Source organism: Lontra canadensis, unplaced genomic scaffold, assembly GCF_010015895.1.
Source record: "Lontra canadensis isolate GAN:19392208 unplaced genomic scaffold, GSC_riverotter_1.0 scaffold56, whole genome shotgun sequence".
In the NCBI taxonomy this organism is placed as follows: Eukaryota; Metazoa; Chordata; class Mammalia; order Carnivora; family Mustelidae; genus Lontra; species Lontra canadensis.
Window position 1 is genome coordinate 9,866,904 of NW_022631050.1, and position 16,641 is coordinate 9,883,544.

The 16,641-nt window shown below is 41.3% G+C and overlaps 1 protein-coding gene across 3 annotated transcripts in view; it reads left to right on the top strand.

The window, feature by feature from the left end:
- Window positions 1-16,641, top strand: part of LPP (LIM domain containing preferred translocation partner in lipoma) — a 431,103-nt gene that overhangs the window by 129,939 nt on the left and 284,523 nt on the right. The window contains exon 1 of one of the 3 annotated variants that reach the window (XM_032875626.1): window positions 10,345-10,499. The exons of the other annotated variants lie outside the window; for them this stretch is intronic. Within the exon in view, the coding sequence (XP_032731517.1) occupies window positions 10,431-10,499 (69 nt within the window). The 5' untranslated portion in view covers window positions 10,345-10,430. Of the gene's footprint in view, window positions 1-10,344; window positions 10,500-16,641 lie in introns of those variants that run through there. 3 annotated transcript variants of the gene reach the window in all.

A 16,641-nucleotide genomic window follows, 5' to 3' on the forward strand; every position in this document is an offset into this window, starting at 1 on the left:
TGCCACTCAACTCACTTCAGTCATCACGTAGACATTTTATCCTTGTACATCACAAGAAGAAGGGTGAGTACAGCCCAATAAGGTATTTTGGGGGATAAAGAGAGACACCACCTTCCCATAACCTTTGGTACAGTATATTGTTATCATTGTTCTAATTTACTATTTGTTATTATTGCCAGTCTCTTACTTCATTTATAAGTGCTTCATTTATAAATTAAACTTTTTCATAGGTATGTGTGAACAGAAAAAGCAATATGGTATATAGACTGTTCGGTATTATCCGTGGTTTCAGGCATCTACTGGGGGTCTTAGAATGTATCCCTCATGAATAAGGGGGCATTATTATATTATTATATTATTAATATGACATATTTTTTGAACCCCTGTTGAATGGCAGGCTCTCTTGTAGAAGGTGAAGGTGCTGCTTTGAATAAGAGAAAATGTATTTCCTTAAACAGTTCATATTCCTCTGGGGAGAGGAATAAGAAGCAGATAAACAAGTAAATGTAAAATCTGATGGAGTGAAGTTCTGTAGAGAAAAAGTGAGATAAACAGGGGGAGGGAGTACTTTGATAGGAGTGCAGGAAAACTTGCTATTTGACATAGGATAGGTAGAGAAGGCCTGATGAGTGGGTGATATTTGAGCAGAAATCTGAAGTAGGTAAGGGAATGAGCCCCGCAGATATTTGGGACAAAGGGAAGCATGTTCTGGGCAGAGGAGAGCACACGTGTGGAAGCCTTGGGAGAGGAGCAGGGCTGCCAGCTAGCCTGTTTCAGAAAAAGTAAAGTGGCCAAGGGTGGCTGGAGCTGAGTGACCTTAGGGAATGAGACAAGATGGGGTCAGGGACGAAGTGGGCCCCTGCTCCTCACCCAGGAGCTCACAGGCTGTGGAAACACATTGACTCTTATTCCCAGTGAGATGGCGGCATTTGGCGTCATGCGATCAGCTGATCACTCTGGCAGCATTGTGAGAGTGGATGGTAGGCTCCAGTGATGATCCAAACTAGAAATGACATTTGGTTGGTAGGTACGGGGCAGTTGCTAATGGGAAATAGAACAAAAACCTTGTTTGTTGGGTTCTTGAAGCAAGTTTTTACATCTAAATCAACACTGGGCCAGGAGGAGCGTGGTCAGCAACAACCCCAGCAATGGGTGGTGGGGATTGTAACAGCTGTGTCTCTCGACAGAGTGAGATACCACGAGTAAGTATCCCTCCAATTCCTATGCTTCCTGTCCCAGGTCAGGAAATGGCAACTGGTGTTACTCGGCTTTCTCACGTGGCTGTAGTCTCAGTGGTAAAGGCAGTCTGTTCACCCTCTCAGGTTGCTGTGTGAGGAGTTCCTACTGAGCAGGCTATAACCATACTTCCCAGCAACCTGTCCTTCCTCAGAGCACTGTGTAGCTTGTGCCCCTGTGACAGGACCTTGGCTAACATGACCACCTGAGTAAGCATTAAGAATCAGGAAGGACCTTGGGGGAAGCCAGAGATTTTAGAAGTCTTATCTTATTGTTGCTCATGCCATAATTGATTCAGGTGTGTAGAACCACACTCATGGTGTTCTGGTATTCTCTTGTCTGCCTGTCATGGTGCACTAAGCAGAACAACAGAGGACACGAGAAGAGCCCAATTTCAGTACTTCATGTCAGAAGTTACCAGAAAGTGCAGAAAAGTGAAGTCACTTGTACAAGATCCCACAATCCAATAAAGAACAGGTATTATCAGTATTCCTTTTCTTAAAGGATTTATTTATTTGTTTGACAGGGAGAGGGAGAGAGCGGAGATGGGGTGAGGCAGAGGGAGAGGGAGAGAAAAACTCGAAACTCGATGTGGGGCTCAGTCTCATGACCCCGAGGTCATGACCTGAGCCAAAACCAAGAGTCAGATGCTTCACCAACTGTGCCACCCAAGTGCCCCATCAGTATTCTTTTTTAAAGTTTCTAGTTAAATTCCAGTTAGTTAAAATTCAGTGTCATATTAGTTTCAGGTGTATATTTAGGGATTCAACACTTCCGTACAAGACACGGTGCTCATCATAACAAGTGTACTGCTTCATCCCCATCAATATTCTTCTTTTAAACAAGATTTATTTTATGTGAGAGAGAGAGAGAGAGAGAGAGAGCGAGAGCGAGCATGGAGTGGGGGAGGGGCAGAAGGAGAAGGAGAGAGAATCTCAAGCAGACGCCCCATTGAGCATGGAGTCCTTTGCAGGGTTGCATCTCAAGACCCTGAAATCGTGACCTGAACCAAAATCAAGATTCAAACATTTAACCACTGAACCACCCAGTTGTCCCCCCCCCATTTAATATTCTTGATCAGAAAGCAAGCCAAGTGCACATGTACACATGCTTGTTTACTCTCACATAGATTACTCGGACAAAATATTTTCTCCAGTCCTGGCCAGTAAGTTCCTTTTCTGCTTCTTAGTTCTTTTGTTCTTCTGTAGAAACACAAGCCCTTAAACAGACTCCTAATTTGGGGTAAACTATTATGTCCTAAACACACCAGGATGAAAAGCTGTATCTTCATACCTTATCTTTACACCTGACAGTGCTATAATTTAATGAGTTAATAATCTCTCCTACGGCACACATCTCCAATGGGCTCTATCATTTCTAGTTCTGGGTCTTCCGCTTCCTATCAAGACTGTACTATCTTCCTGCCACTCTTATCCTTGGAACTTGCATCCCTCCCCGTTGGACTTGATGTACACATTTCTCTTGGCACTTGTCACGTTCTGTACTCTGTGACAGTGAAGGTCAACTGCATACATTCCCCTTCTGATAAGATCGGAAACTTGTAAAGTGTGTGTGTGTGTGTGTGTGTGTGTGTGTGTGTGTGTTGTCTCCATTTCTGAATTTTCCATTGTGTTTAACACATTTGGACTTGGTATGGGTTAGGCACTCAGCAAATGTTTGCTGAACAAGTAAAGACAATGGGGGGGGCGAGGAATCAAACCTGCAACAATCTTTAAAACATTTCAGTGAACAGAGTTACCAGAACTGCTGTGCCATAGTTATTTTGACATTTTTACCTCCCACTTGCTGTTCTGAATAAAAGCAAAATAAAACCATAGGTTCTCCCAAATGTCAAAAATGAATTTGATGATCTAAAGTTACACTGGGTCACACAGATTACGTTTGATTAACTTTCTGTCTACTGAGAGACATGTGTCTATGACTCTGCTTTTTCTCGGAGTAGCAGTGCCTTTGTTCTGTTCGGAATTCATGGGGAAAAAGAGGAGTTATTGATCAAACAGAGATCTTGACTTTGTCTCAAATGGGAGACAAAGAAGGTATTATGAAGATTAGGAAACAAAATATCTGGATTCCAGTATGTGCTCTGCCTCTGTCTAGCTATGCGTCCTTCAACATGTCCCTGTCCCTGTCTGGGCCTTCGTCTCCCCAGATGTCCCATGCAGGAGCTGAAGTATAATTTCCAACACTCCTTCCAGCCCGGAATTCTAGGCTGGGACTGAGAAGTAATTCCTTCCGATGACATATGGCCCAACCTTCAGCTCTTAATTGGCCCACCATCATGATCACAATTACCTGATTATTCACATACTTTTGAATATATGAATTGCATAAAGCTGTTCAATGATGGTGAAAATTGAGTCCTAAATATTCTATCAGATGTATATGTAATGTAACCTATTCAAGATCTCATTAGAGTGTAAAATGATATGTGAAATATGCACCAGGCGAGAAAGACTTAGAACATTATGATAACGGAGTAATACAATTTGATTTTTATGCGTTAAGGATGATGGTATAATAAGACCTTCAGTTATATGAAGGCTGGGGATGAAGTCTGTAGAGCTGTGTCTAGTAGGGAAAACCAGTGAGAATGTGCTGTTTTTATTCTTGTATGTCTGTGCTCACAGAATCAACTGTTTCACTCGGAACTAGGAAACAAAGCTGCTTATTAGCCTCTTGTTCGAGCCATTCTGACTCCTCACCCACTCCAGTTCAATTTATATTTATGCATATTTTATTATTCTTTTGCCATACCAGTGCCACAAAGAGAAGTGTTTGCACTTTGAAAAAGGTACCCAGCATCCCCTGATTTTGGAATCAGGAAGAATAATAACACTTACCTCATGCAAACTCACTTCAGAAAATGTGAGCGTAACACTGTTCCCCAAACCACTTTCTCCTTTGAATGCGCACACAGCAGCTGCACTGACCACCTGAGCCCAGCACCTGAACCCCTTACCTGCCGGGCCAGGGCTGGTGTAGGCGTTCATCTGGCCCAGGAGAATGAGCTCATGCTCACATTCGACTGTCTGGGACCTGGAGTCTCCATCTACCACTCAGTAGCTCTGTGAGTGCTGGAGGGGTACTTCTCTACATCCTAATTTGCTCTTTGGTAAGAGAGGAATAAGTATGTTACATTATGACATGGCTAGAATTATGACAGAGAATGCATAGATGGCCTTCAGCTCTGAGATTGGCCCTGAGTAGGGGCAGCTTTACTTCCCCCTCTGTAGGTGGCCTGGGGTGTCTTTCTTCACCTGGTTTTTCTCTGTGCTGTGCTACCCACAAAGGGTCTTCCATTGCTGTGATAAGGAGAGAAAGATAGCCTGCAGTCATCCCAGACAATCTCTTCCAGTTTAATGAGGCCGCAAATCACTACTCAGCAATCTCTGTGGTGCTAGTTTGTCCATTTCTCTGAGTGTTTCTTAGGCTTCTCTTGTTTCATAGTCTCCTTTGAATGGAACGTGGGATCCCGAAGACCTGGTTTCCAGTCCTAACTCTCAGAATTACCTGCTCGTTGACCAACGACAAGTTGTTTCCTTCTCTGTATTGAAATGACAGTCCTATCCGTTGGGTCTCTCTAGAGCTGCACGGATTGTCCACATTGATTCACTTACCCCTTAGTCTGTTGCATACTCAAGCACTGAGAGCATCCATTTCTGTTTGCTTCCTTCTCTGTGAGTCAAAGTTTATACATTCCTGCTGTTACCCCTGAAATAGTAAACAGGTAACATTTCTGAGCCTGGTGGACCTAGAGGCCCTTGGAAGGCTGATACTCTTTCTTGATAATGACATTTTAGGGCTTCCACTTAATATCTTAATATTTACAGAGTTTCTTCATTTAGTCATTAGTACTGAAATCTCATAATAAGTCCTGAAGATGGGGATACTTATGTACACTTTAGAGATGAGGAAACAGGCTGATAGATGAAATGATGTGCTCTGGGGGCATCTGGGTGCCTCATCGGTTAAGCATCTGACTCTTGATTTTGGTTCAGGTTGTGATCTCAGGGTTGTGAGATTGAGCCCCACTTCTGGTGCCTTGCTCAACGGGGAGTGTGCTTGAGATTTTCTTTCTCCCTTTCCCTCCGCCCCTCCTCCCACTCGAGTGTGTGTGTGTGTGTGTGTGTGTGTGAGCACATGCAGTATCTCAAATAAAAAAGTAAATATTAAAAAAAAGAAAAAGAAAGAAATGATGTGCTCTGGAGTCATATAGCAAATGCAGCATCGTCTAGATTTCACACAGCAGCCTTTTCTAGGTCTAATGCCCTGGCCTTTGTTCTGAATGTAAATGGGACTTCCAGCCTGAGTTAGGATGTCTGTGTGCTCCTTAGTCCCTAAGCAAATCTGTCTTTTCTTGCAGGAGAATGAAATGAGACTTGGAAGCATTTTCTTAAGCCTATAGGATCTGCATTTGCTTCCCTTTCTAATATATTCCCAACCTTAAATTCCTTCTTAAGCTCCAAGAGCATGTTACTCAGTGTAGGAATTCACTGTTGCCAATGGCTTCTTCAGAGCTTTAGTAGTGCACATTTTCTTCCACCGTGATGGGCAAGAGAGGCGTACTTGGTACCTTAATGTACAACATCTTGGACATTGTCTCAGGAAGCAGTCACAGTAAAAGAAAGTATGCTTGTTTTAATAAGCACCCTTGATTTTTTTTCCCTTCCTTTTAATGGAATGTCACCTATGCCTGCTATTACATTGAGCTTGTTAGTGCATGTCCCAGTCACTCCTCAAAAGTGTAAGGGAACTGCGTGCTGTAGACAGAGCACTGGACAAGTCAGAAGAGTGCATTACAAACCCACTTTTTCCACTACTTACTTGACTTTGGAAGACCACTTTACTTCTCTGAACATTAGCTGAGCTATTATGAAGGACCAAACTAGACCATTTCTCAGGTTCTTTTCAATTCCAGTGTTCGGAAAATTCTCCAGCGAGTCCATCTCCTTCCTAGTTACTGAGTGCTGACTATGTGCAATATAATGAAAGTGGGAGGGAGACAGCCACAAAAGGAAACTGTATGAGTAGCGATACAGCAGTTTGAAAGTGCACATTTTGGTGAGAATGGGGCATCCCTGCGAAGCTACAGTGCACGGAGGTGAACAGGGGGACGTGAGACTGTGTGGGAGGGCAGTCTGGGCCTCCGCTGGAGGATTGCCACAGTATGTAGCGCGCATGTGCGCACGCACACACACAGCCGTACTCCTTTCGAGGGTCTCCTGACTGTTCTTTTGACTTCTGCAGGCGGACAAACTGCCAGAATTAAGTAGCATCTGAGAAGGAATTACTTAAAAAAAAAAAAAAATGGGGCACATCAGGTGTACCAGAAACTTTGATCCCATTAGGAATGTCGTTTTGGGTTGTAAGAGTTTATCGCCCCTGTTGCCTATGATTTCTGGCAAGACGGGTATTTTTATATATTCTTTCTAGAATTGCAAAGAGCAAGCCCAGTTCCACTGTAGTTGGTGCTCAGTAGTAAATGCATGTTGCACCCAAGTGCTGCCTGCTTACCTTCCTGGGGAGGAAGACAGTAGTTTTTCTCATAGAGAAAAACTAGAGGCATTTTTTTTTTTTAAAGGAGCTACCAATAACAACAACAACAACAACAACAACAAAAACAAACCACAAAACCTTCAGTGGGAAAATTGACAGCCTGGATCTGTAATCTAAGTGACCTGACAATTAAAAGAACTTATTACTGTGTCAGCCTGCCAGATGGATCTCCTTGAAATGTAACGTGCAGTGCTTCTGAACACGATTCAAGTGCAGGCTTCCTTTTCTCCCCGCTTCATGTTTGTTGAGTTTGGGAAAGAAGCAGTTTTATTTGAACTAAACCCACTCATCTCAAGTGTGTTTAATGACAGCAGTATGTGACAGATAAAATAAAATCCTACGGCCTCCTTTGATGTTTGTTTTAATTCTAGACCTTAGTGAAAGGAGACAGGATGAAGTGATGTGGTTCAAACGGACGAGTTTAAAGCGAATTATCTGTTATCACAAACTTAGCTGTTTCTAGGGGAATTTAAGAGGTCAAATAATACAGACAATAATGGTGATTGTAGTTGAGATTTCTAGAGCGCTTGGAGGCTCGTAGACTGGATTTGTGTTCATCTTATTGTACCTTCACATCGAGTCTATGCTGTGAGTTTGCTTGGCAAGAAACTGTTGTCCCAGTGTTACACACGCTGTTGAGTGAGTTGCCCCAAATCCTACTTTTGAAGTGGCAGAACTGGGTCTCATTCTTGGTCCTTTTGATTTGAATCCAGTGATCCCGCCACTGATCAGTGCGGACCCACCAGTCACATATGTGTACCTTGCTGGTGTCCTTTTCCTTAACTTTACCGAAATGTATATATATGTATATATGGAGTATGAGAATACATTCTCATCACAACCTATTCCAAAAATCAGAAGCATATAGAATAGACCTTAAAAGCATTCCCTCACTACCGACTCTATTGATTACTGCTGTGTACTCGCCCCCAACTCCATATTTTTGTCATAATCAGTATCATCTGTTTGTCATGCATCTTTGCCATCTTTTAACAATACCTAAATACACATGGCTATGGGTATGATTCTATAGTTAACATTTATTTTAAACATGAATGTTACAATATTATCTCCAGTTTGCTCCTTGCTTCTAGATCTTTTCAGAAAGGGGTTGCCATGTTGTTTTTAACACCTGTCCCTTACATCATAGTATGAGAGTACCATCATTTGCTGCTGATGATGATGGGCATTAAGGGTTGGCATTTCTTTATTATAAATATTAAGAAGAGCTTCTTGCATGAATATCTGTGTTTTTTGTGAATCTAGAATTAGACATTCATAACTGGAATTGCTGGTTTTCTTAATTTTTTTAAAGATGTATTTATTAGAGAGCACAAGCAGGGGGGCAGAGGGACAAGCAGACTTCCAGCTAAGTGGGTTACCCTGTGCGGGGGGATTGATGCCAGGACCCTGAGGTCGTGTCCTGAACCAAAGGCAGACACTTAACTGGCTGAGCCAATCCCGACACCCCATCTGCTTTGGTTTTTTTTTTTTTTTTTTTGAGATTTATCAAAAGTTAGTTTTAACCACCATCCCCAAATGTTAGAGTCTTCATATTAGCTCATATTATCGACCTGAGCTTCCACTTTATTGCTTTGTGATGTGTTGTTCAGACCAATGCAGACACTTCTCCAAACAGAAACTTGTGGCCAGGAGAGTAAATGTTGGGGAGGTTATTTTCCATGGCTCTGCAGTTTGGATACAGGCGCTCGCCATGGAGGAAGACTAAGGTATTCTCGTGACTCTTCTGTTTACTTAAAACAACCACACTCTTCACTCAGCTAGCATAAGGTATTTAATACAATAAAGATGTCTACTGTAATTAAAAACCCAAATTGTGCAATGCACTGCAAAGTACCTTTATCTTATTCTTTGTTAAGAAGCAAGTATTTTGCATAATCAGGCTTGAAAAATATATGATTCAACCTTCTGTACTGTTTATATGATCTAACTTATATGATCTAATATGATTAACTCCAGAGAGTTAATTCTACTCCCAAGCCTACTGCCTCTTGTGGCCTTTCCTAGCTGCTTTGCACTAGAGATAATTAAAAGGGACTAAAACCTGAAAATGCACATGGAAGAGAAGAGAGCTAATCTGAATGATTTGTTTGGTGTTATAAGATTGCAAGCAGACATGCAAAGTAAACTCTCTTTCACCTTGCTTCCATGTTCCTTTTCATTGTGTTAAAAGACTTTGTTATTTTTTAAACTATGATAATACCAGTATGGTCAGAATCATGATTGTCCAACTTCTTTTAAAATAAAAAGAGACAGTTCCTTGGGTCTGTTGTAGTTAGGATCTTTCAGGTTGCAGGAAGTCAACATGGGCTCAATGTTACCTCAGTTGACTTTACCATGTCAGCAGCCAGACAACCAAGCCACATGGAAACCTGGAAGATCACTGAGGACACAACAGTAGCCGATTTTGTCATCCCCTCAAAGTAAACCCCCAGTGTTTCCTTAAATAGTGGTCTCCATTCCTATGGCTTAGCGTCTCTCAGTTTTTCTTTCTGTTTCCTGTTGCTGTTTCTGTCAGTGGTGCCGTGTAGCCTTCTTCTGGATAGGACACCCATGACGTTCACTCCCTAATGTGACTTCTGCCTTCTGCCTCAGAGCTGCTTCCCGCTACCCTGTATATCTCTTGTTTCCACTCCTTTCTACTTCTGCTGCCAAGGAGCTCTGCCTTGCCCTCAAATGTTTGAAACAATAAGGTCCATTATTGTAGCTGGTTCTTCTCCAGGACAAATTGGGAAGGCATTCTTCCTTCAGCATATCTTATGTTGCTGGTTTGGGTTCAGTCTCTTCATCTAATTAGTTGTGGCCAGAATTTCGAATTATCTATTACAAAGCTGTGGGAGATGTATTTCTTAAAAACAAACAAACAATGTTTTGGAGCTTTTCACCTTAAACAGAACTGTGGATATGGTAGAGACTCAACCTTCTATGTCCTCCTCCATCACAATGGGTTCTTAAGTTAGTCACACACGTTCTTAAGTTAGGGTGTAGCATTCAAGTCCACGTGCTCCAGAAACTTCAACGATGGAGATTCTGATTCTGACCTGGCTCTACCCAGCGGTAGAGTTGTTTTTTGTTTGTTTGTTTTTGTTGTGTGTGTGTGTGTGTGTGTGTGTGTGTGTGAGTTTTGCTCTCATCTCTAGGCTTTTATCTTCTCAAGAAATTTGCTGGAAAAGAGGAAAAAGCTAGCTTTCGAGAAGAGAACTAACGCTAACTTCCCACTACCCCCAAATCAAAGTGAGACCTGTGTACAGATGCGGAAGGGAGGGCTTGCGTGGGGTGGGAGCCGTGGAAGATATTAGTGGGTGTGGAGAAGGGAGTGAACAAGGGAACGGGGTCCTGGAGGAGGTGGAAAGGATGGGAGTAAGAACACGAATGGGAAGATTGGCATAGTACAGAGATAGGGCATCTCTTTTTTTCTATTCCTGCACGGAGAAGAGTCCATTAACACAAACAGGTTGTTGAACAGAGTGTCACTAGAGGAGAAAATGTATGCTACGTAGCCTTGTTCTTCTCAAAAGAAGGAATGGCGGTTAGGTGTGCAGAAGAGGGTGCCTGAGGTTGTGTGAAGCCAAGGAAATGGAGATGGACCCTTTGGGATGTGCCCTAAATGGATTCGTGCAAAGGTGTGGTGCCACACTGAAGCCCTCTGGAAATTTGATGAACAGGTCTGCTCACATTTCGTGGCTTTTTCAAGAATGCATACAACTCCAGAGCCACCAAAAACCAACAGGGTAATGAGTGACTTAGAGATAAAGGTCAGCTGAAAGGCTGGGTGAGCATTCACAAGGGACACAGTAAACAGTGCCCCTCCTTTCTATCCTTGCTCAGAAGCCATTGAGAAAGAGAAGAGGCAGACAGATGGAAACCAAACTGTCAGTCTTGGGACTGATAAAACCACCTTGGCTGACTTCATCAGCTTTAGGTCAAGAGAAATTACTGTTTCCCCTCTGAACAGTATTTGCCCTCCTGATAGTGGTCAGCACAGGTCCCCTGCAGGCTTCTCCTGAGGTGACTGCTTCATGCCCAGACAGTATGGAGTCTGAAAAAGCAGAGAAAACCACTCTCTTGCAGGCAGCTGTTCTGAGTGGATCTTGGAAGGGGCCAAACCATACACGCCCTGTTGCTGTCCTCAAAGTCAGCAGTCGGTTAAGTCAGTGCACTGACTCCTCAGCAAGCTTATCATCAGGAGGAGAATGTGTGAGGCATAGACATGTTGTGAATGTTTCTCCACAGAAGGTCCCTCCCCATGACAGCAGGGAGTGGATCTCTCCCCTGCATTTAATGACAGCAACCCTTGAGGTAGTGATTTGTGGGCCTACCTCCAGCCTGGTATAGGGTTAGAGGTGGACCAAATAGGACTTCAGAGATTACAGGTAAAGATGAAATGAGTCGATGTCTTATAGAGGCAAAGAGACTCCAGCTGGCTTAAGGCAAATGACTAAAAGAACATATTCTGAGCTAGCATGGCGATAGGGTGGAAGGGAGGTCTGGAATGTCACTAGGCGGTGGGGATCGCTGAGTGGACATGCATGGTCAGGGGTTAGGATGTCAGAGTGAACTGAGTATCTGAGATGGGATTTCTCCCCGATGTTTCCAAGTTAAAAAATTCTGTAATGTAGAGACTTGTTCCTCTCATTTTCCTACTGCCTTTTCCTTGGCTCCAGACCCACGTTCCCCCAGTACTAAGTTTTCACTGTAGTTTCAGAAGAATAACAAATCCACTCTACTTTTGGGTGCACTCTCATCTGGTTTGGGTTAACTGAAGGACAGCGTGGACCCTCCGATTACTCCTAACATTTAGATTTATATGAACGCTCACGTGGCCTTGCCTCCAATGCCAGTTCATATCACAACCGTGCTCCCCTATCTGCAGTAGGATGTGCCTTCCGTGACAGATTTTAAGGTGATTTTGTAAAATCACATGTTGGTTGCTCCAGACATTAAGAGGAATGCTTTGTGATATGTAGTCGCAGCAAGTACCATGGAAAATATCCGATAAGAGACAATTAATGAAGGAAATTACTGTTGTTAGTAAAGAATTATATTTCAAGTAATGTTCACATTTTTTTAATAGATTTAATTTATTTATTTGACAGAGATCACAAGTAGGCAGAGAGGCAGGCAGAGAGAGAGGAAGGGAAGCAGGCTCCCTGCTGAGCAGAGAGCCTGATGCGGGGCTCGATCCCACGACCCTGCGATCATGACCTGAGCGGAAGATAGAGGCTTTAACCCACTGAGTGACCCAGGTTCCGCCATCATCTTAATAACTCTTTAAGGTATATAAGAACAACTTTTTGTATTTGCCTTTTTTTTTTTTTTTTTACAGATTATAAAACAGCCGAAGAGATTTTGTTAAAGCTCGTGTAGTAAAATCCTTTCAGGAGAAACGGGCTCCCTTGATGCTTCTACATTGTTTATACCATCATGATGAAATGTCAGGTTCCTCACAGATGCCCCTTCATACACAAACGCACCTATGTGTATAGGGCAAGTAAGCTCCTGTCCAAGTAAGCATTGCTTCAAATGCCAACATCCCTTAAAAGGGATGAATTAGAAATATATACATATTCATCATACTTTATGAACTTCTGATAAACAGAATTAACACAGCAATGAGCCCATTAGAAAGCAGTTGTAGGACATTATTAGAGCTTTTAAAAGGTTTTATTCTGTTTGTCCATTCAAAGCTAGTATTTCTAATAGTTTTCTTAAAACCCTGAATAGTATTTTTATTTGTTTATAAATGTGGTGTCAAATCCATATTGTGTCTCAGGCACCGTGGAGAAAGAATTTGAAGAACCAAATAGGATAAAACACATTTAATATTAAAATAACTGAAAGCGCTCAATATTTGATGACTCAGAAGGGACTTTTACTATGCCTCAAGGTTATTTTTATTAACATTTATTATTGGAAAACTAATGGATGTTCCTTCTCACAAACTTCCAGACTTTTCATATATGGACAAAGTTATTGGCCAGAATATGCAAGTCATTTCTACCTGCTACTAAGAGGTGGTGTGGGTAGGGGCTTATATACTGACATGCAGGATTTAGAGACAAAGCAATTTTGGAACAGTTCTTAACCTGTATGTGAAGAAAGGGAGCTTTTCTAGTGTAGTTAATAGAACTTTTTGTATGATTGCAAATGGATTAATAAGGTTTTTATATTCTCAGTAATTTATCAACTAGCCAAGATCTCTGATGAACAATTTAAAAAAAAAATGATAGAATTGTGTTTCTTTTCATTCTTCCCTACATGATTATAAGGGATTTATGTCTTTTTTTTAAATTTTATTTTTTCAGAGTTCCAAGATTCATTTTTTATCAACCATACCCAGTGCTCCATGTAATACATGTCCTCCTTAATACCCACCACCAGGCTTACACAGCCCCCGACCCCCCTCCCTTCCCAAACCCTCAGTTTATTTCTCAGAGTCCAACTCCCTTCTCCTCTCCATCTCTCCATGTCCTCTGTGTTATTCCTTATGCTCCACAAATAAGTGAAACCATATGATAATTGACTCTCTCTGCTTGACTTACTTCACTCAGCATAATCTCCTCCAGTCCCATCCATGTTGACACAAAAGTTGGGTATTCATCCTTTCCGATGGAGGCATAATACTCCACTGTATATACAGACCATATCTTCTTTATCCATTTTTCCATTGAAGGGCATCTTGGCTCTTTTCCATGTTTGACGATTGTGGCCATTGCTGCTATGAACATTGGGGTACAGATGGCCCTTCTTTTCATTGCATCTGTATCTTTGGGGTAAATACCCAGTAGTGCAATTGCAGGGTCATACAGTAGCTCTGTTTTTCATTTCTTATGGATTTATGTCTGAATTGCTTTTGCCAATAGTAAGTATTTTAGAATTTCATGGGAGGTTTGGAATATCACATGTCTTGACTTTCACATGGAGGATCAGAACACCACAAACAACTTACCTGTGTCTGAGGTGTTTTAAATGTTAAAGAATATGGTTTTAGAAATGAGCATTGATGGTGATTGTGCTCTTTTAAATCTGTGTCCTATTTCGTATGTTAAATTTATTAGCTATTTGATAATCGGGCTTGGGTCATATATCACAGCCCCATCTCTGAAAGTGGTGTATGTGTTTCAGCTTTCCTCCCACCACCATACATACCACATCCCTGGATTCTTCTGCATGGCTCGAAAAGCCATGCTCTCTCATTATGTAAGTCACACCAAGATTGCCACTAATCATATTTGGGAAGCTAACCATAGTATATGCTTGAGTTGTGTTTTTTCTTTTTTACTATATTGTGCCATGAGATAGGATGCCAAGTCACATTTCTTGCTTGGTTTTAATTAGTCAGCAACATTTATTTAATGCCTCGTAAGCTCAGAGCAAGGAGAGAGGGGAGTGGAGAAGGGCGGAAAGTAGATCTAAACAGAAATAGATGGTCATTTCCAGAATAGCTTTCAGTGTCTTTATGAATACAGAAAACAGATAAATGAAAGGATTAAGAAAAGTTAAAAGCAAAATCTAAATGAGGAGAAGTGCGTTGGGGTAAATTGGAGGGGGAGACGAACCATGAGAGACTGTGGACTCTGAGGAACTAACTGAGGGTTTTGGAGGAGAGGGGTGGGAGGTTGGGTGAGTCTGGTGGTGGGTATTAAGGAGGGCACATATTGCATAGAGTACTGGGTGTGGTGCATAAACAATGAATTCTGGAACACTGAAAAGGAAAAAAAAATAAATAAAAAATTAAAAAAAAGAAAAAGGGTCAAATTAAGAAAAGTCATAAATGACATGCCAAGAAATATGGGCTCTCCTTATGTTTTTGGAGGGTAGGAGAAAAAAATCTAAATGAGTGCAAGTTGGTCTGGTGAAAACTGAGTTATATAATTGCAAAGAGGAGGCAGATTAAGAAAACTGGAAGTTCAGTGTGTAAAACTGCTCTCTCTCTACTTTTATTTTCACAATACTTTGCCATGAGCATTATTAGAAGTCAGAGCACCTTTCACTTCAGGGAAAATTTCCTGGTTCACTTCTGTCATTTAGAGAAGTGAACCTAACTCTTGATACTTTATAGAGAGTTGTAGCTGTAGAGCTTTGTGAGTCCCTGTTTGTCTTTCCTTGTTATCATTAAAACTCATATCACCTTGAAGAAGTAACTTAACCTCTCTGTTCCTCAGTTTCCACACCTATAAAATGAAGATGCTAACTGGACCTATCACATAGGATTACTAGAGGAGTGTTAAATGGATAAAACTGTACCTTATTCTATGAAGTACCTTTTTCTCTTACATTATTTTCTTTGAGATTGAAACTCATCCTATAATCAGTATTATGAGAAATCATCATCTTACAGATTCACCGGCACCAATTATTTCTATATTAGTGGTAAAAACATAAGAGTGCATCTTCTAGTCAAAGGCCTATGTAAAGTGCTCATTAGAACAGAGCCTGGCCATACAATAGGTCTTACAGAGTGTTACTGTTATCACTGTCTGAACCATATTTGTGGTTTATAAGACATTTGCTCCTAATATTAGGGATTTCTGCAGTATGAGGCAGATGTATTTATGATTTCTGGTCTTTATTCAAGTAAATAGGGCATGGAAGACTTCCCAGTGACTTCACAACTGGTAAGTAACAGATCTAAGTTATAAACTCAGGTTGTTTTATGTATTCTTCATTCATCACACCTGAGTGCTACTATGTTTTATGAACTTTGGGTACTAGGATTAAACTTTGGGTAACTAAAGCAGATGAGCTGCTTTCTCTGGTTGACCATAAATGCTTGAAGAGAAGCTAAGGGAATGTAAGACGTAAGCAGTAAGCCAGTAAACATATTCAGATAGTCAAACAGGATAAAAGGTATAGATGGGGAGTCCTCTGGAGTGATGTTTACCGGGAGGGTCAGGTAATGCTTCTCAGAAGAGCTGGCTTCTGAAATGACACCTCAACTCCAAATTGAGAAGGAGCATTTGCTGAACAGGGCATGTGCAGGGAAGGGGCGTGGATCTTCCAAGGAACTAGAGTGATCCTGGATGGGCCGTGGGAATAGATGCCTTCAATCCTACGATAGGAAATAGATAGTTGGGACTTTAATCTTCAAATCGTATATGCTGAGTTTTATCTCCGAGGAGCAAACAATTTGGGTATTCTTTACCATACCTCATAAGCTTGTGTTCTGGGGGTACTTCAGCAAAGTTCTTGCATTGTGAAGAGACATGTGAGCACACGAACTATTGTATTTTCTAGATGAGTATGCTGAAAAACAGACATTAAATGATTTTCCCTAGTAAATTCTCCAATATCCTACAACACTAGTGATATGTAGTTGAGTCACATACTTACTCCTAGGTGTCAGTTTTGGAGGGTTTTTAAAAGCTTAAAATCATGCAAGTGGAAATTTCCAATACTATAATCCTTAAGTGGTAACTCTTCATAGTCTATGGAATTGTTCCATAAAAGAAGTCATTAGTGATTATTTTCCACTTCTGTGGTTCTTTGGTGTAGCCTCTCGAGGTATCAGCCACTTAGAAATATCAGGTCTGTCTTGAAATAGCCTATCAAATAGTGACTTATGTCAAGCCAAGGGTTTGTTTATTCCTCTTTTCATGATTAGCAACACCTGTTTAATCTAATCATATGTGTGTATATATATATATATATATATATATGTATATGTAAATATACATACATATATATGATTTATTTACTTCCTACTTTTATTTTTAGTATCTGATGCATGCACAGTCCATACTCATAACTTGAAACTTGGCTTCAGCTATGACATAAATCATTCTAAGTCAGACACCCAATTGATTG